The 23,927-nt window shown below is 53.7% G+C and overlaps 1 protein-coding gene across 1 annotated transcript in view; it reads right to left on the bottom strand.

Moving 5' to 3' along the window:
- Nucleotides 1–206: 206 nt before the first annotated feature.
- RCC2 (regulator of chromosome condensation 2) overlaps nucleotides 207–23,927 on the bottom strand; it is a 101,058-nt gene continuing 77,337 nt past the window's right edge. The window contains exons 3-13 of the mRNA XM_024749983.1: nucleotides 18,894–18,987; nucleotides 15,750–15,893; nucleotides 13,064–13,195; nucleotides 12,607–12,695; nucleotides 11,150–11,264; nucleotides 8,895–9,061; nucleotides 6,866–7,046; nucleotides 6,465–6,570; nucleotides 5,544–5,616; nucleotides 3,449–3,526; nucleotides 207–2,662 (exon numbers count right to left, since the gene is read on the bottom strand). Of these exons, the coding sequence (XP_024605751.1) occupies nucleotides 2,558–2,662; nucleotides 3,449–3,526; nucleotides 5,544–5,616; nucleotides 6,465–6,570; nucleotides 6,866–7,046; nucleotides 8,895–9,061; nucleotides 11,150–11,264; nucleotides 12,607–12,695; nucleotides 13,064–13,195; nucleotides 15,750–15,893; nucleotides 18,894–18,987 (1,284 nt within the window). The 3' untranslated portion in view covers nucleotides 207–2,557. The remainder of the gene's footprint in view (nucleotides 2,663–3,448; nucleotides 3,527–5,543; nucleotides 5,617–6,464; nucleotides 6,571–6,865; nucleotides 7,047–8,894; nucleotides 9,062–11,149; nucleotides 11,265–12,606; nucleotides 12,696–13,063; nucleotides 13,196–15,749; nucleotides 15,894–18,893; nucleotides 18,988–23,927) is intronic.

The following is a 23,927-nucleotide window of genomic DNA, read 5'->3' as shown; positions in this document are numbered from 1 at the left end:
CCCTGAGGGTCACACATCTCCAGGAACAGAGCTGGGAGCTCCACTCACCTCCCAACCCCAGCAGGGCTCAAGCCTAGAAGCTAAAACGACCCGCGCTTCCCTGGGGCCCAGAGTGGGAGCCCGGGCCGGGGCAGGAAGGGCTCACGCAAGAAGCCGTTCCGTGTTCTTACGTTCACTCCGCTGAAAAAGAAGTGCAGAAGCCAAAACACAGTAAACAATGATGTCGTTTATTTAAAATGTTTACTCCAAGAAATATATATAAAAAAGACAATTACAGCACTAAACCAGGCACCTTCGACCAAATCACAACCTCTCCTTGGACTCTCCCCTTCACGCTAAGCCGTCCAGTCTACCTTCCTGAGCTGGAAGACACGTCTGGAGCCCGAAGGATCAGCGCACCCCAGCCCCGCTGCTGTGGCCCTTCCTCTAGGAGCGCAGGACCGCCTCCCCCTACTCGTTGTTCTAAAGGATTTTCCCCCTTAGGAAGTTCATTTTAAAATTCTAAGCCCAAAGGAGTGATCGTGGGAGAAAAGGGCAGTCTCCACGTGGAAGGGACATCCCTTTCCTGCTCCAGTCCCTGGCAGGGGGCCCGAGAGCGGGCTGGCGGTGGGTTTCAGGTGAGTCCGCTTGAAGATTGAAGCCCCACTAGGCCAAGGGCAGCTCCTGCAAAGGCCAGGACCCCAGCTACTGCTCCCTTGACCCTCTAGTTGACTGCACAACCCAAGGGAGGCTGCACGGGTACAAGGAGCACGTGCGCCGAAGCCCATTCCAGGAAAGAGGTCTGTCAGGAAACCGAGGGGTTCTATGCAGGGAAGCTTGAGTCAGCAATGGTAGTTGGGGGGTGATTTGGACAAATCAGGTTAGTTTAGCAGAAGCTCTGAAGTTGCAGGAGCTTCTCCCCTGGACTATAAACACAGGACAGTTGAGACGAGCACAAAGTCAGACTAAATCTTAGAAAGAGGCAGGCTGGCCTCCTCCCGCAAGGCCTTGGGACCGGCCAGGACAGATACCATTACACGCCCTGCGAAGGCATAAGCCACCGTCCCGAGCGACAGGGCAGGGGGGACGAGTAGGGAAAGAAGCAACAACGACTAGATCATTTTTGGCATTTTAACATGGAGACAAAAGTGGTAACAATAGCAAAGCAAAAAATAATAATAAAAAAGACCAATATTTAACTTTCCCATCACCCAAGTCTCACACTGAAGTTCTATCCCCGTTTCCCCCATAAGCACCACTGAACTAAAAAATCTATTTTAAAGCACCCAAACCAGTCCAGACCCTCTCGAAACCAAGAGCCCCAGCCAGAGCTGTCGCCTCTCTTGGGTCCAAGCGAGAGGAGGGTTCTGGGAAAGGCACCTCATAACTCACGCAGCGCGACGCCATGGACGGGTTCGGGCACAGGCCACTTGGCGGGGAGCCGGGGTGGCAGTCACAGCCTCTGTGCTGACACGCAGGGAAGGGGACTTCTTCCGTGATCCCAACTATTTGGTTACACAGCCAAGCAAACGTGACTAGAGAGCTGGGTTAGCGGAACAGGAACCCGGGCCTCAGAAACAGACCGGGCCCCTTCCAGCAGGATCCAGCGGGGGGAAGGGGTTCGGAATAAAGACAGAAGCACAAAGGCGATAAAGGCTGGTACACAAAGGACTGATCCTTCTTTGCAAGGACTCCAGAATGCACTTTTTACTGCTGGCTGGTCAATCTCTAATAGCGAGTGCTGGCGAGGCGGCCCCGGCTCAGAGGAGCCTTCGAGCCGGATCTGGAACCACATACACTGTCCCCACATCTGCCCACCCCCGCAAGTCCCCACTGGTTCCACCATCACCTGATTTTCATTTGGACTTCTTTTACAGCTAAAGCAGATATAAATGGCTAAACACAGATCCCCCACCAGGGGGGAAAACGGCAGATTCTCTTAATGTCGCGGCCAAAAGGCGGCGGGGGGCTTAGAAGCAGCCAAGGGGAGAAGCAGAACACACACGGCCTGAGCCGGGCTAGAAGGGAGAAGCAGGAGAGAAGTGACCCAGATGCTTCCGAGCACACGGGCGCCATTTTGGATGGAGACTGACCACCAGGGACGGTCTTTGCCTAGATGCTGCCGGCTCCCGCCAGGGACGCTGTTTTCTGAGCGTGTGGCGACTCCTCTCCCAGGTAGCACCCGCTGGGCTTACAATGTTAATCACAACCGGGAAGGGTGTTTTTGACAAGTGTATGTAGGGGAGGGGGGTAAAAAAGGAAAACTTAAAAAAAAAAAACAAAAAACAAACCTAGATTGCTCAAAGTTTCCGCCTCTTTTGTAGGAATGGTAAGTCAACTATGAGCAAATATTTTAATTAATCATCAAGAGGGGAAAAAAAAAAACACTTTGGAAAGCATACAGGAAAGGTAGTTGACGTTGAATCACTTATAAAAACGGAACCTCAGGGAGTCTCAACAAAAATGCACCTTCGGTCAACTTTTGCTTTTGAAAATTCCTCGTGTGACTTCCCGTCCCAGTGCACGTGGAAATGACAGCTGCCGCGAGAGGTGTGGAGCTGGAGAGGCTCCGGGAGCATCAGAGGGTCCGGGGGTTGTACTCTGGTAGTTTCTTGATCTTCTCCTTCTCCGTCTCACTTTCGTCTCTCGCTATCACCAAGGAGTGTGAGTAACCCATGGCAACCTGGGGGACAAAGCAGCGCTGGGTGGGCAAGGGTGCTTAGGCTAGGCAGAGTTTGGGGCCGACAAGCCCAACGCAGACGACGGGACACAGGGAAGCTGGGCTCGCCAACGGGGGTCAGTACAGAGGTCAAAACAGAGGCATCCTGAAAAGCTCAGAAAAGCCGCCCTCTGCTGAGGACCACCAGTGTCAACGTGACCTGCCACCAATGCCCTGCTAGCCTGCCTTCTGGGCGGCCCCAGGAGACAAGGTGGAAGGAGCCCCCCCCCGCCCCCCCCACCGCAAGCAGCGTTTGGACGCCGACTGCCTGCAGAGGCTGCGAGGACTCGGAACCATGCTCCCTGTTCCCTGCGCCTCTCTGCACCACAGCCCTGCCTTGTGCAAGGGCACAAGCCCCACGTGCGTATCGGTGACAAGGGCTGGCAGCCTGGTGAGAGACCTCGCCCCACCAGCTGCCCACAGCCTAATGGTACATAGAGTCTTGGGTGAAGGTACCAAGCTGACGTGAGTGATGCACTCGGCCTGGAGCAAATCTGCTGTGGCTGGACTCTGGCCGGTGTCCCTCAGGCTGACAGCAGCCGCGGGGCCTAGCCGGCACACCTCTGTGCCTTCCCCGTCACCCAGCAGAAAACTCTAGCACGGGGCACAGGAAAGCTACACAAGATGTCAGATGCGGCTCAAACGGGCTGCAAAGAGCAGAAGCAGGAAGAGGCACAATGCAACTCTGCTCTTTTCTCTCTGCTCCCCCCGCCCCCCCACCCCGCCCCGGGCCCAGGGCCCCTCACTCACCTGCTCCGTGAAGATGCCGTCGAGCGTCTTCACCTCCTGAGCTGCAGTGGAAGACTTGGGCTTGTGATCCCCATAGCCCTGGTGAGGCAAACAGAGGGATGCTCACAGAACCCGGGTCACTAACGCCAGTCAGAAAGAGGGAACCTCACCATGTGGCTGGACCTCCCACGGGCCCGGAAGCCTCTGTGGCCGAGCCCCGCCGTCTCATACCCAAAGCCAGGCCCGGGCAGCAACAAGAATCCACAGGTGCCAGCAGGTGACCGGTTCCTAACCCCAGGCCCGAGACGCTAAGACGTAAGCTATAGGGGTTTATGTGATGAGGACACCATTTAGGGAGAGTCACTGGTCAGATGACACCATGGCGAGGACAGGAAGAAATGGCAACTGTGGCCCTTCAGGGCCACCAGGTCACAAGGAGTGCCGGCTGCCCCCGTCCCCACCTGTGTCCATGATCAGCAATGACTCCAGGACACCGGAGATGGAAGGGACGGTCAAGGACTGCTTGGGGTGGGGGTGGGGGTTCTGTCACGTGCTGTGGTGTGAAGATGGGTGATTTCAAGGTGGACAGGTCACTCAGCTCAGCTCAAAGAGGGGCCCACGTGGCAGATGAGCTTCAGCTGCCACCGGCCAAGTGCCACGCCAACTCCTCACCCGAGAGGCTGCCCCCCAAGTCCCCCTCGTTCCCCTCTAGTCTCCAAATCGATACTCAGAGTCTATTTCTGATGGGCCCTAGGAACATCTGTCCTTCTCTAAGAACAACCCATAAAAACTGGGCAAGGGGGCTTCCCTGATGGCGCAGTGGTTAAGAATCCGCCTGCCAAGGGTTCGAGGAGACACGGGTTCGAGCCCTGGTCCGGGAAGATCCCACATGCCGCAGAGCAACTAAGCCCGTGTGCCACAACTACTGAGTCTGCGCTCTACAGCCTGCGAGCCACAACTACTGAGCTCGCGCGCCACAACTACTGAAGACCTCACACCTAGAGCCTGTGCTCCGCAACAAGAGAAGCCACCGCAATGAGAAGCCCCTGCACCACAACAAAGAGTAGCCCCTGCTCGCCGCAACTAGAGAAAGCCCGCGTGCAGCAACGAAGACCCAACGCAGCCAAAAATAAAATAAACAAATAAATTAAAAAAAAAAAAAAACTGGGCCAGGTTCTCAGTCTCTTTCAAGCTTCCACATATGGGGCCACCTCTGAAGGGCCCCCCAGCGTGTGCGGCACGTGGGGCCCCCTCTGAAGCCACCAGACTGAAAGCGGGCACACAGCTCCGAGGAAAAGGCATGTTCAGGCCACCAGCCCTGGAGATGGCGCAGGGGGTCAAGAAGCACCCGCCTCCTTCCATCACCCCATCAGCTCCTACCCATGAGAGCAGAGGGAAGGGAAAATAGGCCGAGTTCCCAGCAGGAAATAAAAGAGCCAGGCTGACGATCAAATTGCAGGTAGAACAGGTAGACCGTCAGGATGAGCTCCATAGCCCGGCTGTTCTTGATGAAGACGTTAAAAGTTAAGGACTCACCACGCCCCAGAAAGCTAAGAATCAGACGTTTGGTTGAGGAGGTCAAAGGTGTGGGGGAATCCGAGGGCCGTGGGTTCTAGTCACTCAAGTGACTGAGATTAAAAGGAGGAACACAGACAAACTTATTTAGGAAAAATAAGAGAAGTATGTCCCCCAAAGACCTAAGAGGCTGAAAACCAGAAAGATTCAATGCATGGTCACAACTGACCCCACCCGTTTAAAAGGACAAGCTGTTCCTGTCGACTGAAACTCTCCTGGGGAGAGGGAAGAGAAACCATCCTCTTTCCTACTGACATCATCCCGCAATAACGGTTTACAAAACATGAGGGGAAATGGGATCTGAAACTTCCCCGTTTCAACTTAACAATGTGGACAGAAAGAACTTTCACAATTCTTTGATGAGCAAACTCATTAAACCTCAAGTGATCTAAACATTAGGGAATATCGCAGACCTTCATGCAACAACACACACACACACACACACACACGCACGCACGCACACACTCTCCTCCCGCGAGTTTTCAGGGGTGGTTCAGGGAACCCAGAGAGGGCTCTGCCTCCGCCAGGCGGACCAGCTTACCAGCTCCCCAAAGGTCGGCGACGGGCCCCAGCTGATCGTGCTCTCGTCCGCAGCCACGATGATGCTGCTCTTCCTGCAAACGGGCAGAGGCTGTCACCGCCGGGGGGGGCGGCGGCCCAGCGCTGCAACGCACCCACCCAGCAGCCCCTGCAGGGTGTGACCTACTAGCATTAAAATCAAGCTGGGCCCACTAAAAACTCCATTCCAAACAACACAGCACAGGGCCAACGGGCTGCTTCTGAAGCCCAAATGCTGTCCCGCGCAGGCCCAAACTGCAGAAGCCCTTAGAGCCAGGGAGCCTCGGGGCCCCAGATCACCCCGCCCCACCCCACTCGGGCTCTAGGGCTGTTGGGGTGGCGGGGGGGTCACTTTTAGATGAATAAACACACTGGGAAAAGGAGAAGAGAACAAATCAGGATGAAGCGAGAGTCTATTCCAAAGGGGGCGGAACTTGCCCGACGACTTGGGCAGGGCTAGAGGTTTCAGATTAAAACCACACTGAAGCCCCAACAACTACACTGTCTGTCATCTCCCCAAAACCCGGCAGGCGGTGAACATTATCAAACTCCTCATCAGAAAGCGCTAAGGAGCTCAACAGGTGTCCTCAAAATAGACGGAAAATCGCCGACTTGAGGATACCTTCTTGGTCCCACCGTGTCACAGGAACTAAAATCTCCTAACTAAATATGATCTGAACCTGCAATATGAACAGAGCACACCAAGCCTTCGAAGAAAGAAACCCTCAGAAGCAGCAAAGCGAGTCACCCGTTCTAAGACCTCCCAACCCCTCTTGCCCCAAGCACGGTCCCTCCCCTTCCTGACTCTAGAATTTGGTGCGCCCTATGCCCCATGGGAAGAGTGGAGCCCTCAAGGGACAAGGCGCCTCCCGGCTGTGTCCAACCGGGAGACACAGCCACGTACCCACAAGCCAGGCTCCGGATTCTCCAGCCGCAGAGGTCCTGCACGGCCTTCGGGTACATGGTGGACTCCCGGGACGTGTTTGTGGCCCCCCAGAAAAACAGACCACCTGGGAAAGACAAACGCGTCTCCGTTGTCATCATCATCTCAAGAGCTGGATCCTCATCTCAGCAACATCAAAGGAGAAAGGGAAGAGGACCGGGACCCGCCAGGCACGGCGCTTGGCACCGGTGACCACAAGCGGCTCTGTCCAAAGAAGCCGGGAGGTCGATGAAGTCAAGGTCCCTGGTCTTGAACAGGGCAAGGGTCACGGGACTCCCCACCAGAGCACACAGCCAGGGAGGGAAACCCATGACTTGGCCCTGGATGCCTTCTTCCCGAGGCCCAGACGGGGAAGCACTGACCCACTTCGCTGACGGCAAAGGAGCAGGTGTAGCCAGCGTAGATCTGGGACGCCCCGCGTCCAGGGAAGTCGAACAGCTTCACCAGGCGGGGAACCATCTCGTCCTTCTGCTCGGCGTGGCCCAGCCGGCCGTAGCCACCGAAGCCCCAGGAGAAGACGCGCTTCTGGGAGTCCAGGACCAGCTGCAGGAGAGAGAAGATGCAGCGCTGGGACAGGGGACAAGCGGGGTGGCTGCTGTTCTGAGAGCCTGTGGCCAGGGCTGAGGGCAAAGGGCAGAAACACCCAAGATGACCCACACCTGCCTCTGACAGGGGAGGCACCAGCAGCGGGTCCACATGGCGAGGATGTTTTCCCGGCCAGGGACACCATTTTCCATCCCTAACAAATTATTGTTATTAAAGCCACAAGTCTTCCCCTTTCCCTCATCAGAAACACAAGGGTGATATCTCCAGAGCAGGCCACTGCACTCTACCTCCTATTTCAGTCCTGACTAGACTGCAGACAGAGCCCAGAGGAAAAGCCCCGCCCACCCTGGATTCTCCTTCATGCGGGTTCACACAGGTGACCTCCACCTGGTCACAGGTGCAGTATGCACAGTGACGTGTCAACAATTTAAAGTCTGTCTTCTTACATGCAGCCTTATGTTCACTGCAGCACTATTTACAATAGGCAAGACATGGAAACAACCTAAATGCCCATGGAAAGATGAATGGATAAAGAACATGTGGTACATATACACAATGGAATACTACTCAGCCATGAAAAAAACCCAAAATAATGCCATTTGCAGCAACATGGATGGGCCCAGAGTGTACCATACTAAGTGAAGTCAGTCAGAAAGAGAAAGACCATATGATATCGCTTATATGTGGAATGTAAAATGTGACACAAATGAACTTATTTACGAAACAGACTCACAGACATAGGGAACAAACTTATGGTTACCAAAGGGGAAGCAGGGAGGGGATAAATTAGGAGTCTGAGATTAGCAGATACTACTATATAGAAAATAGATAACCAACAAGGACCTAGCACATAGCACAGGGAACTCTATTCAATATCCTGTAACAAATCGTAACGGAAAAGAGTAGGAAAGAGAATATGTATAACTGAATCGCTTTTGCTGTACACCAGAAACTAACACAACACTGTAAATCAACTATACTTCAATTAAAAAAATAAAAAATTTTAAAAATCCATCTTCTTTTCTTCACAGCATCCCTGATGTCTCATGTTTGAATCATGTGAATGTACAACTTATTAACATGATTTGACACCAGGGGCCTAAGTAAGATCTATTTCTCCTGACTACGCTGTACAAGGGAGAATCAGTTGTTGGACCTGAAGGGACTGAAAGCTCCCAGTCCTGAGGTCACTCAGCCAGTCGCCTGCACACAGGAGACCGACCTGCCTCTGAACTCTCAGCCCCGGCCCTGTTCCTTCAAGCGAGACGAGAACCAAGTCTGACTCTCAGGCATTTTCAGGCAAAATAACCACAGGAAGGCAACTAAGATAAAAAGACGAACATATAGGGACTCCGCTGGCAGTCCAGTGGTTAAGACTTCCACTGCGGCGGGCACGGGTTCAACCCCTGGTCGGGGAACTAAGTAAGATCCCACATGCCGAGCGGCCAAGAAAAAAAAAAAAGATGCACATACAAAATTTTATTGCCGTTTATCTAGATTGACCTTTAAGGAAACACCCTTAATGACTGAGTCTGTTCAACACCCCGTCTGAGATATTGTCTATCGACCTGGGAGAACATCCATGATGTTCTATTAGACAAAAGCAGAGAAACTCTTACTGTATGATCCCAACCCAAAGCATCTGCACGTCCAGCTACATCTGTGGACGCCACGGAGAAGCTGTCAGGGGAGAATGACGCCCCGGGACAACTGAGGGTGTGAAGCCCTTGAGGAGGGCGGGATGTCGAGGGGGCCAGGGTCAGTTCCTGGCTTTGCAAAGCCAAGGGTCTCCACTGAGGTGACACCCTGGAAGCCAAAGAAAGGCCAGAAACGCTCAAGCCTTACCGTGTGGTTAGCGCCGCAGGCCACATCCCGTACCACCACGTTCGGGACCGGCAGGATCTGGCCGTCTTTCGTCTTCTCGATGAAGATCGCCACTCGCCGGGGCACCAGCTCGCAGTCGTACTCTATCCGCTGCGCCCGGGCAATGAACTTGCCGTCCGAGTTGTGTCCTGCAGCGACCACAGGGCCGGCCGTCAGCAGCGGCCATAGCACAGAGCACCTGCCCAGCCAGGCTGGGCAGGTCCTCGTGGGGACTCCTGTCAACCAAGGTAGTGTTCTCCAACCTGAGGCGCGACCCAACTTGTGGGGCATAGAATCGGTGCTGTGGGTTGAAACCAGTTTTTTCCTTTTTTGAAAAATGAATAGAACAGAGTAAGAAACACCCAAGGACACCATCTGTAACGAGGACTTTTGTGAAAATTCTTTGCGAGTCTACGTTTGGGCTGGGCTGTGGACAAAAAAGCGGGAAGCTCCAGATCCAAAGGAATGGTCTTCTCTGTGCCCCACCCGGGGGCCCTCAAGGAGCCCTGCATGGGCCGAGAATGGACAAAAAAGTTCAAGCCACTTTCCCAGGCTTGCTTTTTATTTTATTTTTTGCGGTACGCGGGCCTCTCACTGTTGTGGCCTCTCCCGTTGCGGAGCACAGGCTCCGGACGCGCAGGCTCAGCGGCCATGGCTCATGGGCCTAGCGCCGCTCCGCGGCACGTGGGATCTTCCCGGACCGGGGCACGAACCCGCGTCCCCTGCATCGGCAGGCGGACTCTCAACCACTGCGCCACCAGGGAAGCCCTCCAGGCTTGCTTTTTTATGAATTACCAGTAACCTAATACATCATCGTGGTCGTTGAAGCAGAGTTAAACGTACGTTCTCGCCTCTGCCTTGCCTGACACGTCGTGGGAGCGAGCACGGGGGTGAGTGCACGCTGGGGATGCACCTTCCGAGGTCAAGTTCTAGTTCTGAAAAGGGATCTCTCTGGGTTTGGACAATCACACTGAAAACCGGTTTTAAAATAAACTGGGAAGATTAACTGACTCTGTAGATATAAATCAAGCCAACTTCTCAAAATACCTTTAAACAAGTGTAAACCAAGCAAATGAGATTCGGTATAAAGTGCTGCAATGGGGACTGGTTCATGGCAACTGCTCACTAAATGTTAGCTGTCATCATCATTGCCAGGGGCATTTCATTTCCCTGAAGGAAAACCTACCTGCTGCGACAAGCTGCCTGTCTGCAGATCTGGGGCAGCCACAGACAGCAGGGGGGGGCTGCGCACATTTCCGGAAGTAGACCAGAAACTTGCATGGAGACGGTCTCTCCAACACTCTCTGGCAACTCCCTGGCAACCAAAGCTGAATGTGCATGGGGCTGTTCTCTCTTATTCACTTCTGACTTAGGTATATTTAGTTTCACAAAGTCACTGTTCCCTAAAGTCTAAAGGCCAGCGAGATGCTCCTCGTTCTATTTATACTATCTTCCATCTGCCTGCTTTTAATGACGTGGAGACCCAGGCAACCCAGATCCAGGGGCTGCAGAGGATCCGGAGCAGCGTGAAACTCAGGAGCCAGCAGAGGGCGCCCACTCCTCACCTCCCACTTGGAAGGAGCTGGAAGGTGGGAAGACGCCAGAAAGGGAAAAAAAAAACACTTCGGTGTCAGATGGGAAAAGAAAATGGAGACCTTGTAAAGTCAGGATGGAGAGTCATTTTCCACTCGCTGAGAACTGATGAGAACTACCTGCTGAGTTTTACTTTTCTACTCAATGAATAATAAGTAAATTTCATCCCTTCTGTTTAGGGATGAAAATCCGGAAGACAATCCCACTTTTTCATGATACTGGGCTCTTCATGTGTATACCTGAAATAATGGCTCAGGCCGAGGTTTTCAAAACAACCTTATTCTTGTATAATTTCCTCACTTTCAATGAAGGCAAATCTTTAAATATGAAAATGAATGAAGGTGGTTTGATTAAAAAAAAGAAGCTTTGATATCCTTTTATACAAAAATGAATTCCCAAATCAGAAAAAAAAACCTTTGTCAGACTCAAGCCCTGACTTTCATTAAGGCAAGTCACTGTCAGACTCCACAATCCCATGAACTACGACAGGCTGGTCCACTAAACAGGACATCCACTTAATGGATCAAGGCCATTATCTGCGATCAATTACCCACATTTCTACCATGTGTGTGCAAGCCCCACACTGACTTCTGGTTCTGAACATAGTTAGATTACAGAGCTTTTAAAAAATGTACTTTGCATACCCAGCTGACCATATTCAGGGCACCCAAAGGAATAGAGGTTTCCTTTGCAGTCCATTATCATACTGAATTCAGCCCCACAGGCCATTTTGGTAATTGGCTGCCCGTTGTACATTATCTGAAAAGAAAAGACAGCAGACTTTTAGACTTTTTTTTTTTTTAAAGATTGATAAAGTCTCTACCTCCCCACAGGTTGGTGTGAAACAGTTACTAGGCTACAAAGGACTTCTAATGGACCCAACAACGCTGACAACAAGGCGTAGGATGCATGTAAAGAAACACCTCCCAGTATAGAGTCAGTTCAGACAAGCAAATCATGTCCCCGGGTCTTTGTAACCCTCAAAATGCACAACACGCTGTGCCTCCCACGTCCTGGTGCCCAGTGAAGGCCGAATTCAACTGACTGGCGTGGGCACGAAGGTGTCAGAAAACAAAACTAATCACGTGTAGTTCCCAAATCCCACTCTAGTCACTAGTTTTGATGTCACGCAACTTTCAAAAGAAAAGCTTTTATAAGCGTTATTGCCAACCAGTAAAATGAACTGTTTTACACTCTCTTTTACTACTGTTAAGAGCCGCTTGCTAATTAGCCTTAATTGAAGGTGTGAAGAAGAAATATAATGGTTCGAAATTAGGAACTTGGAAGACAGCAAAGGCCTTGAGTAATTTGGCATGGGATTTGGAAACAAATCTGAGAAAGTGCTTAGGAGACTCGCTATTGCAAACTAATCGGTCTGGGAAAGCCAGACTGGAGGAACTGGAGGGCGTGAAGTACCAACATCCCGGGAAATCGCGGGGAAAGGCGATGAGACTGGAGAGGGGATGTTGAGTCCCGGGCTCTGTCCCGGCCCCGGCTCACTCTGCGAACCGTCGCATTCCACTGCAGAGCAAATGGCTAACAAAACAGCAACACCTCGAAAATCCTCCAAACTATAGGTACGTTTGGTCAAGGTCAAGGTCTCTTTTTAAGACCAAGAAACCCAAGTCCCTTCCCTCGTCAGACACTCACTGTAGCGTCCTGCTGCCTTATGTCAGTAGTTCACTTTTTAGGTATAAATCCCACTCCTCCAAATGACTCCAAAGTTTCTCAGGAATAAGAGACGACCGACCTCCTATTTGTGTTCTAAGTACCTGGCCGGTGACTTGTTACAAAGTCAAAACTCAGAGTATTCTCAGATAAAGACCAATCACACCCATGTAACAATTCTCACTTTGGAATAGAACAGGCTGCAAACAGGCCTCTGGAACAAATTATTTCAGTCGGAATGAAAAACTGTTTCTAGAGATGCTCTTCACCTGTGAACATCTACTAAACCTGACCCACTCAAAGCATCGAGATCCTCCTTTTACAAGGGACCCAGTAACTCAAACAATGGAGAGGAATGTCTGATCTCACCCCAGAAAATCCAACCCCAAAGCAACGAGAAACAAAGGCCCTGAAGGCGGAGGAGGGCGGGCACCTGTGCGGGACTGGGCACGGCGTCCGTCTGGTTGCCGAGGCCCAGCTGCCCCATCTTGTTCTCCCCAAACGCAAACACGGAGCCCGTTTCTGGAACGAGAGAACACCATTCATCACCAAAGGGAAAGTAATGCTGAGTATTCAGAACTAGGCTTGGAGTCAAAGGCTCTAAAACAATAAAAACAGCTCCTTCGCCAGGAAGAATGCAAGAGAGACAATTCTCCAAAACGGGGTGGGGCGGATACCTCAGCGCAGACCCACTCCCCAGCAGAGACCCTCCCGCTGCCCCAGCCACTGGTACCCGTGGGCGAGGCTCCCGATGCCTCAAGCAGCTGCCCAGCGGGCTCCCTGGGCATCTTTTTGATCGTGACCATGGGTCACGGGGGCAGCCCCACCCCCTGCCCCAGGGGGACCATTTGGCCTCTAACCCCATTTTGAGGGAAGCGGCCCTTCCTTACCCGTCAAGGCCAAGGTGTGGTTCCGCCCACACGCCGCGGACACGATCACCTCGTGGCTGAGCCCCTCGATGAGTCTGGGGGCTTCAACTCTCTTGGTGTCGCCATGGCCCAGCTGGCCCTTCTCATTTCGCCCTGCGGGTCAGGAGCAGGATAGATAAAGCGGTGAGGAGGAGAGAGGGCAGCTGGAGCAGCTGCCGGGCGAGGCTGGGTCTCCCAGAAGGCGCCCTCCAAACCCACAAGCCCGGCTCCGCAGGCAATGCCAGCCTTTCAAGGTTGCCGGTGGGGTCGGGTGACTAGATGAGATACGCAGGGCTGTCCCCAGAGTCGCCTCGGCGTGCAGCTACCAGCCACCACCTCACCTGCTCTGACCCTCTTTTCTGGGGCAGTGGCTGGGACAGATCGGAGCACTTTCACCAGCTCTCTGCCCCCGAGGGAAATGCAAGAAAACCAGGTTCAACCTGGATGGTACACACGAGCGGACGAGCTCAGGGAAGCTCACAGCTCTCACTTCTCACCACACCTGCCAGACGCCAATTCCTTCATTCACTTCACTCCGAGGTATTTTAAGACGGTAACACCTGCCTCACAGGAGTCTGATTCCCTCAGCGCCCCAGGCGTCTACCGTGGACCCTGTATTTCTCTCCTCTCTAAGCCCACCTCCCACGGACCAGCCTTCGCAGGACGCTTAGCCACGTGAACCCCAGCGACAGCCAAAGGCCAGGCCTGCTCTGAACACAGGCCCTCCCTGGCCACGGGCTGACCTCCACCTCTGGGGCTGTGCTGGAGTGGAATCGGGGGGGGGGGGGGGTGCCGGAGGCCGAGACCTGCCAGGCCCTCTGCACCACAGTCCTGCCCCGACACAGCCCTGCAGCTCAAAGCAGGTGTGGAGAGCTGGGGGGCCGGAAGGCTGGCCCCCCTAAACCGTGCTTAGTTTTCAACACAGGCTACAAGGGTTCCAAACTCAGCACCTCGGTGGGCCTCTCCCAGGTACCTCTAAGAGAAGAACCACACTTGTTACCGAACATTTCGGGAGATTTTATGGGGCCAGAAAGCCAGGCAATTCGGAAAGCGGGGGAGGTTTCCACATCCTTCCCCAACAATGAACTTTGACCTTGCAGTCATGAAAGAGGGGGAGCAGAGCCACAAAGATGAGCCTCAACTGTCCTGGACAGGGCTCGAGAAGGGGTGACCAGCCGCCGTTACTGCAGGAAAACCGTCCTCAGGCTTTGATTATGGCGCTCCAGCAGGACAGGCGGACACCAGCTTCTAGTGGAAACTGCCCAAGTTCACTGTGAAAGGCACGAACGAGCACCGGACGCGGTTTTTCGGCTCGAGAGGCCCAGGTGGTCAACGGGTGCAGACCCCGTGAATTCTGGGCCGCAGCACTGAGGCTCTCGGGCGCTGGACTGGGCCCTGAGCCTTCCAGGGACTCACTGTGGACTCATGACACTCCCACTGGCTCATCCCCCCTACAGCGGCGAGTCTGCTCATGGGACACGTCTTTGTTCTGGGGCAGGTCAGACGCACAGCTTTTAGAATCATTCCCTGCCCAGGGGGTCGGCAGAGGGGACGTTTTTAGAAGCAACACGAAAGTGACATTCAGTAGAGAGATCAGAAAGAGGACACCTGAAGTTGGGAACCCCGACGTAGGAGGCTGCGTTCAGGGTTGGCGCGATGGGCAGAAGGGGGTTTTGGCGGAGGGACACAACCCTGCGCCAACTGGCAGCAAACGAAAATCGTGGCGATGTCAGCGTGTCACCGAGAAACTATGAAGTTTAAATTTGGGCCAGACACATTTGTTAGCTTTTTTTCAACAGAATTACAAAATTAGAGTGCAGGGAAGACAACAGATGTTAATGTATTTGGACTTTGGTACAGCCACTCATGAAATTGCAAAAAAAAAAAAGGTTCAAACATCCCAAAATAAAAATGCAGTCTTATGGACCCAAAGCTAGCCAAAGGGCCAGAAACAAAGGGTGAGGACAAACGCCAACACCGCCTGCAGGAAGAAGAGCCCAGGAGGCAGCAGAGGGCGTGGGGGAAACTGAGCCCCAGCTGGGACCTGTGTGAAGGCTCTGGACGAGGAAACAGGGCAGGCGGCGTGGAAGCACTCTGCAGGGGACCCTGAAAGGGAAGGGAGGCTAGAAGACAAGGACAGCGCCCCCCAGCACCCAGGCGAGAGAGTCCAGCGGCAGGGCAAGCAGATCACCTTGGAAAGAGCAAACTCAACTCTCTGGGGCGATGGAACAGGAAACAGAGGAACAGAGACTCAGGCTGGTGTCACCACGTGGCAGATGTCAAAGCTGGTGGCATTTAAAGTGGCAAGAACAGAGGTCTACGTCACACCGTGCTGTGTGCTGGGGGGACAGCACACCTAAAACAGGAATTCAATACTAGGCACACCTCGATATCAGATCCAGAGTCAGTCAGAACGTTCGGGAAAAGGCTGCCTAAAGAAGAGGATTCAGAGAAATCGGGGGTTACGTACAGACCAAAACCTGGCAGAAGAGGGGAGGAAGTGATGTTTTCACAGGTCACAGACTAGCCGGGCATCAGGAAGAGAGGAAACGCACAGCAAGCAGCACAGCCCCGGAGGGCGGACGAGGGTCTCCCCTCCAGGGGATGGGGGACGGGAGCCCACCCGCGGGCCACGCCACGGGTCTTGCCGCGTCCCCGTGGTACTTACCCCAGCTCCACAGCTTCCCTTCCGTGGTGATGAGGAGGCTGTGGGCGGCGCATGACCCCGACACCACCGTCCGTACCCGGACGCCCGAAAGGCACCCGTACCTGTGGGGCCCCCATAAGTTCTGACCGAGGTTGCGGTAGGCGGCTGCGAAGGCAAAGGGAACACACGTCAAACGGCCGCAGAGCCCCGGTGGGTGCTGAGAGCTGCCCCAGTGTCACCAGCCAGAGGGCCGCCCCCCACTCCCCACGTAAAGCCCACCCTCGGGGGCTCCCGGGGCAGCGCACCAGTGGTGTGGACCCGTCAGTGGCCATCTGCACTGACACCGCTCCACCTCCGTCTCTGGCCCGAACCCACCTGCCCAACAGCCAGTGGCCGAAAAGCAGGGGCCACCGCCTCCACCCTGCAGCCCCGCCGGGCTGGGGGCCAACCCCGAAGAGCAGGTAGAAGACCCCCAGTCTCCCTCACCCTCCCGACAGCTCCCTCCCAGCCCTCTACCTGGGGATGGGGAGGGGCTGGGGGCCTGCAGCCACGAGGCTCCCTTGGCGGCCAAGCCCGAGCCTGCACCCCATCTTTCTCAGGAGTCCCATCAAGCTGGCCGAGTCATGACCCCTAGCTCCGCCCGTGTATTTGCTCCCCCGGAAGGCCCTTTCCTGCCCCCTGCCTCTGTTCTTCACCCCTCAGGTCAAACACCCCCTGCTCTGGGAAGCCTTCCTTGCCCGCATCCCCCTTTCAACTCGTTGCTTTCTGGACCCCAGCGCCTGTGAATCCTGTCACAGCACTTATCCTACTGAGTTCCCGTGCCTCCTACCCCGAGGGCCAGGGCCTCCCTGTGCCTGGGGCAGGGCACTGGGAAGCGTTCACGGGCATGGGGGGGGCGGGGAGAGACAGCCGCCTCCATCACACCCCCCACTTCACCTTGTTAGTGGACAGGGCGTGGCCGATCTGGGGCTTAATTTCCTCAACTTGGGGCTCTCAAGGACAGAAAAACGAGCCCATTTTTAGGTCCGTGGTGACTATTATGAAATGCTAGCTGCTGCCGAAATCAACTGTGTCAGACTGACCTGGATGCAGGAACGGATTGAGAGGTCAACTTCTCCATCAAGTACCTGGCTCCACGCGAGAAAGTCTGTAGAACTGTTCCCGTCCGTCCCCACCCTGCCCGCACCCCACCAGCAGAGGGTGCCGGGTGCGGCCTCTCATTTAACTACCTGGGGCGGGTCAGGCAAGAGAGGGAAGTTCCCTACCATGATTCAGGGCACCCCTGAGCTTCTCCACCCGAAGACGCTCCTCTACCACTGAAAGGTGAAAGAAGACCCAGCAATTTCCTTGGAAAGAGCAAACCAGAAACGACAGCCTTCACACCTATGCTAACGTCTGCTCATCATGGTGGCATGACTGCCGTGTGCCATGCTTGTGGACAACACGCAGTGCCAGGAGACGCCACGGGACACCAAGGATGACGCAGAGTGGCTAAGCGGACCCCCTCACGGCTGAGTAGATGGTCTGATCTGCCAAAGCATCTTCCCTGCATGAGCTCCACGAATGTCAGTGCCCAAGATGTCATCAGCTCATGAGAGGCAGGGATTCTCGGGGCCTCCCAAGGAACCTTCTTCAGAGGGATCCTAGTCATACGAAATGCAGAGCAGCAGACCCGGGCCGCTCGGCCTGGCTGGAGGTCGTTAATGCCCAGGGCCTGGTCCTGGTCAGAGGTGGAGCACAAAATCACCGTGTTATCTTGAAAACGAAGGAGGCTGCTGACTTTATGAGATCCGGTGACGCGTACCCAAGAGCCGATGGGCTCTCGGAAGGAAGGCAGCTGGGACGGACTGGGAAAAGTGAGGGCGGGAGGGGAAATCCTTCTTCCCTTCATGTTTGGCACCGGTGGGAAAACAAATTCTCCCTCCCTTCCCATTACGTCTACTGGCTAGTTCACAGAGAGCCGAAAGACACTGCAAGACTTTAAAATTTTTGTTTAATTACATAAAACTTCATTCAGAGGGAGAAACACCTGGGAAGCAAAGGTGGGCCTCGGAGAAGGCAAAAAGGCACTCTTAAAATGAGCCCAAGTGGGGCAAAATTCCTTCAACTAGAGGCGGCCCCGCTCTGCCATGGGTTCCCCTCTGGAATCTACTTCCCGCTTGGGGCCTGCGTGTCTCTAATTGCAAGTGGGCCACTCATTTAAAGAACAGCTTGGAGAAACAATGCGACACCTGCGCCAGGGCTGGCAGGGAGACTGATGTTATCACGTCCCAGGAGAGGTTCCAGGTGACACCAGCCATCAGGCAGCTCAGGCTGAGAGCTTGGTCCTGAAGGCTGGGCACTTTTCCCAACAGGAAGAAAATGGCTCAAACCCATTTCTAACTCATCTGGATCCTGAGTGCCGCTGAAACCCCGCCCGCTGTTTTCATGGATTAAGGTCATCTCCACTGCCCATCCTGAGGCCCCAGGGAGTGTCAGTGTGCAAATATTTGTTCACCGGGCAATGCTGGGAAGTACTTTGGGAATCTTTCCAAATGAAATCAAGAAGCCATAAAATATGGCAAAGTACCAGCCTTACTTCTCTTGGATGGGCCAGTATTCTCCTGAGAAAAGACACCAATTTTCTAAAAACATCTGGGGGCTAAGATACTTCTTAGGACTCCCCTGCTTCCTCCACTCCAGACTGCTACTTGCTCTGTCAAACCAGTTCCCGCAACAACCTGGCAGTTTGCGAGGAAACGTGGACTCTTTTGAAACGTCTAGCAAGTTCGCCATCTGACACGTGACAAATATCGAGGACATTCTGACATTCCACAGCACCAGCCTCTTCATTTTAATGAAAATAAGTGACGTGAGAAGATGGGAAAAAAAGTGTCGAGGTTTATTTGAGGCTACTACTTATATTTTTCTGTTTAATCTCAACGGAATTTTCAAACGCAGAGTTGTACCCAAGTGAGAGAGACTTGCCCAAGACCCGGGTTCAAATCCAGCCCCATCACTAGAGTGGCTGTGTGGCCCTGGGCAAGTCGCTTGGCCTCTCTGAGCACTTCTGTAAAGAGAATACCTACCTGCGGACAGTCACCAGAATCACACTGGACACCTAGCACACAGGAAGCACTCAATCAATAGCAGCGTCTTCTATTCTTTAGAAATTGTTTCTCATACCTTGTTGCTTAGGCACTTCTTTTCGACCAATCAAGTCCCAGTTGGTTGCCCCAAAAATCAAAAGCTGCCCTTTGCACTTAGACCCTTCAAGTTTCTACAGAGACAAAGAGAGAGGGAGAAAGAATTAGCTTGTAACGCTGCTTCTAGCTTCCCACATCTGTCCAACGACAGCAGGAAACAAAATAATTCATTGTTAACGCTGTCCCTCAGCGGTTCACACAGCGGACAGAGGGACACCTCGCCAGCCCCTTCCATACGTGCAATCCCGAACCTGCCCCGGCAGCTCATCGGTTAAGCCCAGGGTCTTTTTTATCCTTTGATTTCTCTTTAAAACATCTTTGGCAAAAGCCTACAAAAGAAGCCAAATGCAATTCCTCCCCTCCGCTCTGCAGACTGCCTTGTACAGGTATTTGCAATAGGCCTGCTGTGTCACACAGGGAGTGAGTGTTAAAACCGCTGTCCTCAGGGCCAAGGCTGCATCTTCCCGCTGCAAGCACAGCATACCACACATGGACCTGAAGGCTTTGGGGGCCCGGGGCATCTCTGCACAGCGATCCCATCGGTTGACTTTCCTATCCTCCCTGTGCACTGCCCTTGCTGCCAGGAGCCTTCCGCGGGGGAAAACAGCAGAGCCCCGTGTTCATTCCTCCACTGGAGGGAGGAAGACCCACGTGGGGCTGGCGGATCAGATGGGGCAGCCTCCGATGGGCTCGTCCTCACTGCTGGCCGAGAGCCAGGGGACCGATGGCCAGTGGCCCCGCCAGTATACCTCAGTCCCCATCCTCCATCACTAGGGCCGCACGCTCTCACTGTCACAGGGGGAGCATGTACCACTTAAAAAGGCCACTGTCTGAGTCCGGGTGGCACTCGTTCTGTGCTCAGCCCTTCCCTTCGATTCTGAGATGCCCAGTACACTCTTTAAAGTCGACTGTTAGTCAAAGATCCACTTCTGAAGGCTCCACTTAGTTCCACACAGGCAAGGGAAGCAGTAACTTCCCGTTCTGCTTTCATCCTTTACATCATCAGCATCCCAGGACGTTAAAAGTAAAGGAGGAGTCTTCCTTCGGTTTACAGAAGCATTCTTGGAAGGCTTTGAGGGAGAAAAAGGCCACACAGCTGCAAACCCAGTCATTCTAAGCCCTACACAGTGACTGCCCGGGCGGTATGTGCTGGCAGCCCAGTACATGCATGTGTAAGAGGAACACATCCTTATGGGGGGCATTCCGTTTCTTCGGGAACTCTGGGCAACCCAAACCCGATGTCACGGGCACACCCCGCCCACCACCCGCCGGTCCTGTCATGCTCGCCCGCTCAGCCACGAGTACAGGGCTGGAGGCAGACGGTCCATCTACAGGGCGCACCCACGGTCAGCAATGCAAAGGGCCGACAAAGCAGCCAGGACTGGAGGATGACTTCGCCACATTTCAATTATTCAGAGAATGACCTTAATCGGGGTAGTCCAACCCCACAGCACCCAGACTCCAATTACTTGAATGGGAGCCGAGTTTCCCCTGGTTATCTCCCCTTCTTTGTTTAACTGGCGGGCCTGGCTGGAACATTCTACAGGTCTGCTGCAGGAGACAAATAGCATCAGGGGATTGTCAAGTTCCCAGTGGAAGGAGCAGCCCTGGGTCTCTGCCCACAATACTGACTTGCTCTCCACTATTCCTCGGGTCTGCGTGGAGGGGCAGCAGAGACTCAGAATGGACCAAAGCACCGTGGGATGAGCTACCAGGCCAGACGGTGGGGAGAGGATTCCGGAAGAGCCGTGACCTCAGGCCAGGCTGCCCCCACCGGCCCCTAGGTGGGCAGATACGGCTAAACCACTCCACACCAAGGGGCGCTCAGCACAGCAACAGGTCGGCAGTGCTGCTGGCTGCCGCGGGACCTGCAGCTCTGCCAGAACTAGCTGCCATCACCCTGGGCACGAGCAGGGTCTCCTCTGTGACCTGGAGATGCCAGCACCTGCACAAGTGGACAAAGGCTTATGTGTACTGGCCCATCGAGCCAGCTGAGCATTTATACAAAACCCCAAGCCTTCTGACACAAGGTGTTTGTGGGAAACGTTGATCAACACTGGTCAACTGTTTCCTCCAGTGACAGTGGTCCAAGGAGGGTGGTAAGCCGTACCTTAACTGTGTTTTTGTCATGGGCCTCATTTCCTCACACGTTAGATGTTATCATCTATATAACTCTTTGCTGTAGGCTGCTTATAATTCAATTCTTCCCTCCACCTTATATGAAATAAAAAATTCAAGTAAGGACCAGAACTCCTAACACCCACTTAAAAATCACAGCCATGGGCTTCCCTGGTGGTGCAGTGGTTAAGAATCCACCTGCCTGCGGAGCAACTAAGCCCGTGCACCACCACTACTGAGTCTGTGTTCTAGAGTCTGCGTGCCACAACTACTGAAGCCCACGCGCCTAGAGCCCGTGCTCTGCAACAAGAGAAGCTGCCGCAATGAGAAGCCCGCGCACCGCAACGAAGAGTAGCCCCCGCTCGACACAACCAGAGAAAGCCCACATGCAGCAACGAAGACCCAACGTGGTCAAAAATGAATAAATAAATAAAATTAAAAAAAAATCACAGCCCATGTCCCTCTTTGTCACAGAGCTGAACCCGCCCACAGGTGGGAAAGACCCCGGATGCGGGGGGCTCCATCCAGAGGAACCCCAGGGACAGCTGCCAGGCCTGCAAGCACCAGAGGTTACAGGACCCTCCCAGGTGTAACCTGGGCTTCACCGATGGGTCAAGAGATTGTTTTCTGGATGAAATCAGCAGACATACTGCCCATGTCTAAAGATCATGTGGCAGAAAAGCTGGGAGAACAGTCTCCCAACAGGATGGGTGAATTTCGCTGGCCGGAACACACGCTCCGAGCTTCTTCAATCAACAAAATGGGGTTTCTGGTCCAAAGCGACTTTTGAATTACTGCCCAAGTGCCAGGAACATATTTACGAGGCTGAGAGTCAATCTTTAACATGCATCCATTTAGAAGGATGTCGCTCTCGGCGGAGGGAAGACCACTCAGAGAAAGGGCCGCAACGACAATTCCCTAGTGGGCTATCAATATCGACTAAGACAGGCTTCAAGCTCAGTTTTCAATTGTATTTATTTGGTCCTTTCAGACGGAACAGAGTTGTCTCAGGGCCCACAAAACCTGAGCAACCCAAAACTAGAAGAACTACAAAGACCTGGACAGCTTGTGACACTCACCTGTCTTCTAGGAGTCAGCCAAGGCTGCTCGCTTTACCGACAGGGTTATGAAGTTCACAGGGAATTCGGGCTGCATCAAACCTAGAGGGTCGTAAAATGCTCATCTGATACAACTACACGGAAACCTGAGGTCCTTGGAGAGAGCATTTTCCGAGACTGAAATCCTAAGAATGTTTCATAAAAATACACAGCTTTTCCTCAAGGCAACTCTGTCCCTCAACCATACAAGTACTTGGGGTTCATCTTTCACAAGCCCAACATCTGCCGCTTTGAGGTAACTGAAGGCAACACGGCTTCAGACAACTCCTGGCAGCTGCTCTCATACAAACCTCCTTCCAACAGCCCTGAACGGCAGCGAGGCTTGCGAAACTCTCAGTAAAAAGTCTCTTTCTGAAAAGAGCTGGGGACGGCCGCTGGTCTGTGGCAGCAGACAGGATTCTCAGGACTGCTTCCCAGGCGCTTCCCCTGGAGTCTAGGAACCCGGCACCAGGGATTCACCCAGGACTCGGGGCAATGCCCACCTAGGGCAAGGCATTGGGAACGCAATGGGACAGCCTGGGCCTGGCCTTGACCCTGGACCAACGGATGCTAAAAGTGAAAGTGACTTAAAGCTTGAGGAGCGCACTTTCCATGAAGCACAGAAGAGCATCATTCGTTGGACCCTCAGTCTCCTGATGGCGTGCTGGCCAGTCCACTGCACATGCTCTCTCTCCGTGACTACCTCCTTGGGTGAATCTCAGCATCACGGTAAGAATCTTTTACTTCCTGATAACAAAACTCATTACTCTAAAAAGGTTGACTGGAAACACTGGAGAGACAATGCAGCAGAGGCAGAGCCCAGCTGACCTTTCTTTTCAGTTCCCTCTTAACACCAGGATTGGAGGGAAAATGTCTGGAGTCCCGCACAGAAGATCACATTTGTTAAAGGAAAACAGTCCCTGCGCTCCCTTTTCTCAATACTGTGGCCACGGCCATGACCCTGGCCCTGGCCTGGTCCCCAACCCCAGGTGACACGTTTCAGTGATACAGGCTCTCCTTAACATCACCCTCCTCCACCATCTAACACGTTGACCCTTTCCACTGAGATGGCAGTTACAAAGCCATCTCCACATGAACAATTTGCAGAGGCGTTAAGGATGACATCAGAAAAAAACCCTGAGCCCAATGGAAATCTAGCTCCATGTCATCTTGGGCTAGTCCCTTAGACTCTGTGCCCCAGTTTTCTCACCTATAAAGTGGACCTAGAAGTGCAATTATTTTTAACCATTTAAATACTGTCTGAACTCCCCCGGGGGAAATCATGCTGGTACGGACTGAGAAAAGGATCCCTCCAGACCGTGAGACTCCAGACCCTGAGTGCAAGTTCTTACTCTTTTGGAGTTATCTGAGCATCTGGTGAAAGCTTTGACCCTAAACACATGTTCCACACTAAACCCGTGGGGTTTGAGCATCACTGAACCCACGTAACATCTCTTGCTCCGCAGGGTTTTGCAGGCATATGAATTGGTCACGATCTTAATTAAGATTTGAAGGCCGAACTCTAATGAACAAATTGAAGCCCACTCAGACCACGGGGGTGTGGGGGGGGGGAGGCTGCACCGAGCCCACACCAAGCGCCCGTTCCCTCAGACCACAAGTGACGAACAAAGCCCAAACACCTCTGGGGGTGTGGGGGCCCTTCCCGACCTCCAGGGGGAGGGCTCTCCGGAGCATGCGCCCTCGCACCCTGCCCCGGCGCCCGCCACCCCCGCCTCCCCGGCGGCGCGAGACGGCGCAGGACCGCACGGGGCATGCGCGGCTGTCGCCAAGCCCCGCCC

The sequence above is a fragment of the Neophocaena asiaeorientalis genome, unplaced genomic scaffold (assembly GCF_003031525.2).
Source record: "Neophocaena asiaeorientalis asiaeorientalis breed wild unplaced genomic scaffold, Neophocaena_asiaeorientalis_V1.1 scaffold275, whole genome shotgun sequence".
Classification (NCBI taxonomy): Eukaryota; Metazoa; Chordata; class Mammalia; order Artiodactyla; family Phocoenidae; genus Neophocaena; species Neophocaena asiaeorientalis.
This window is presented reverse-complemented; position numbering and strand designations above follow the sequence as displayed.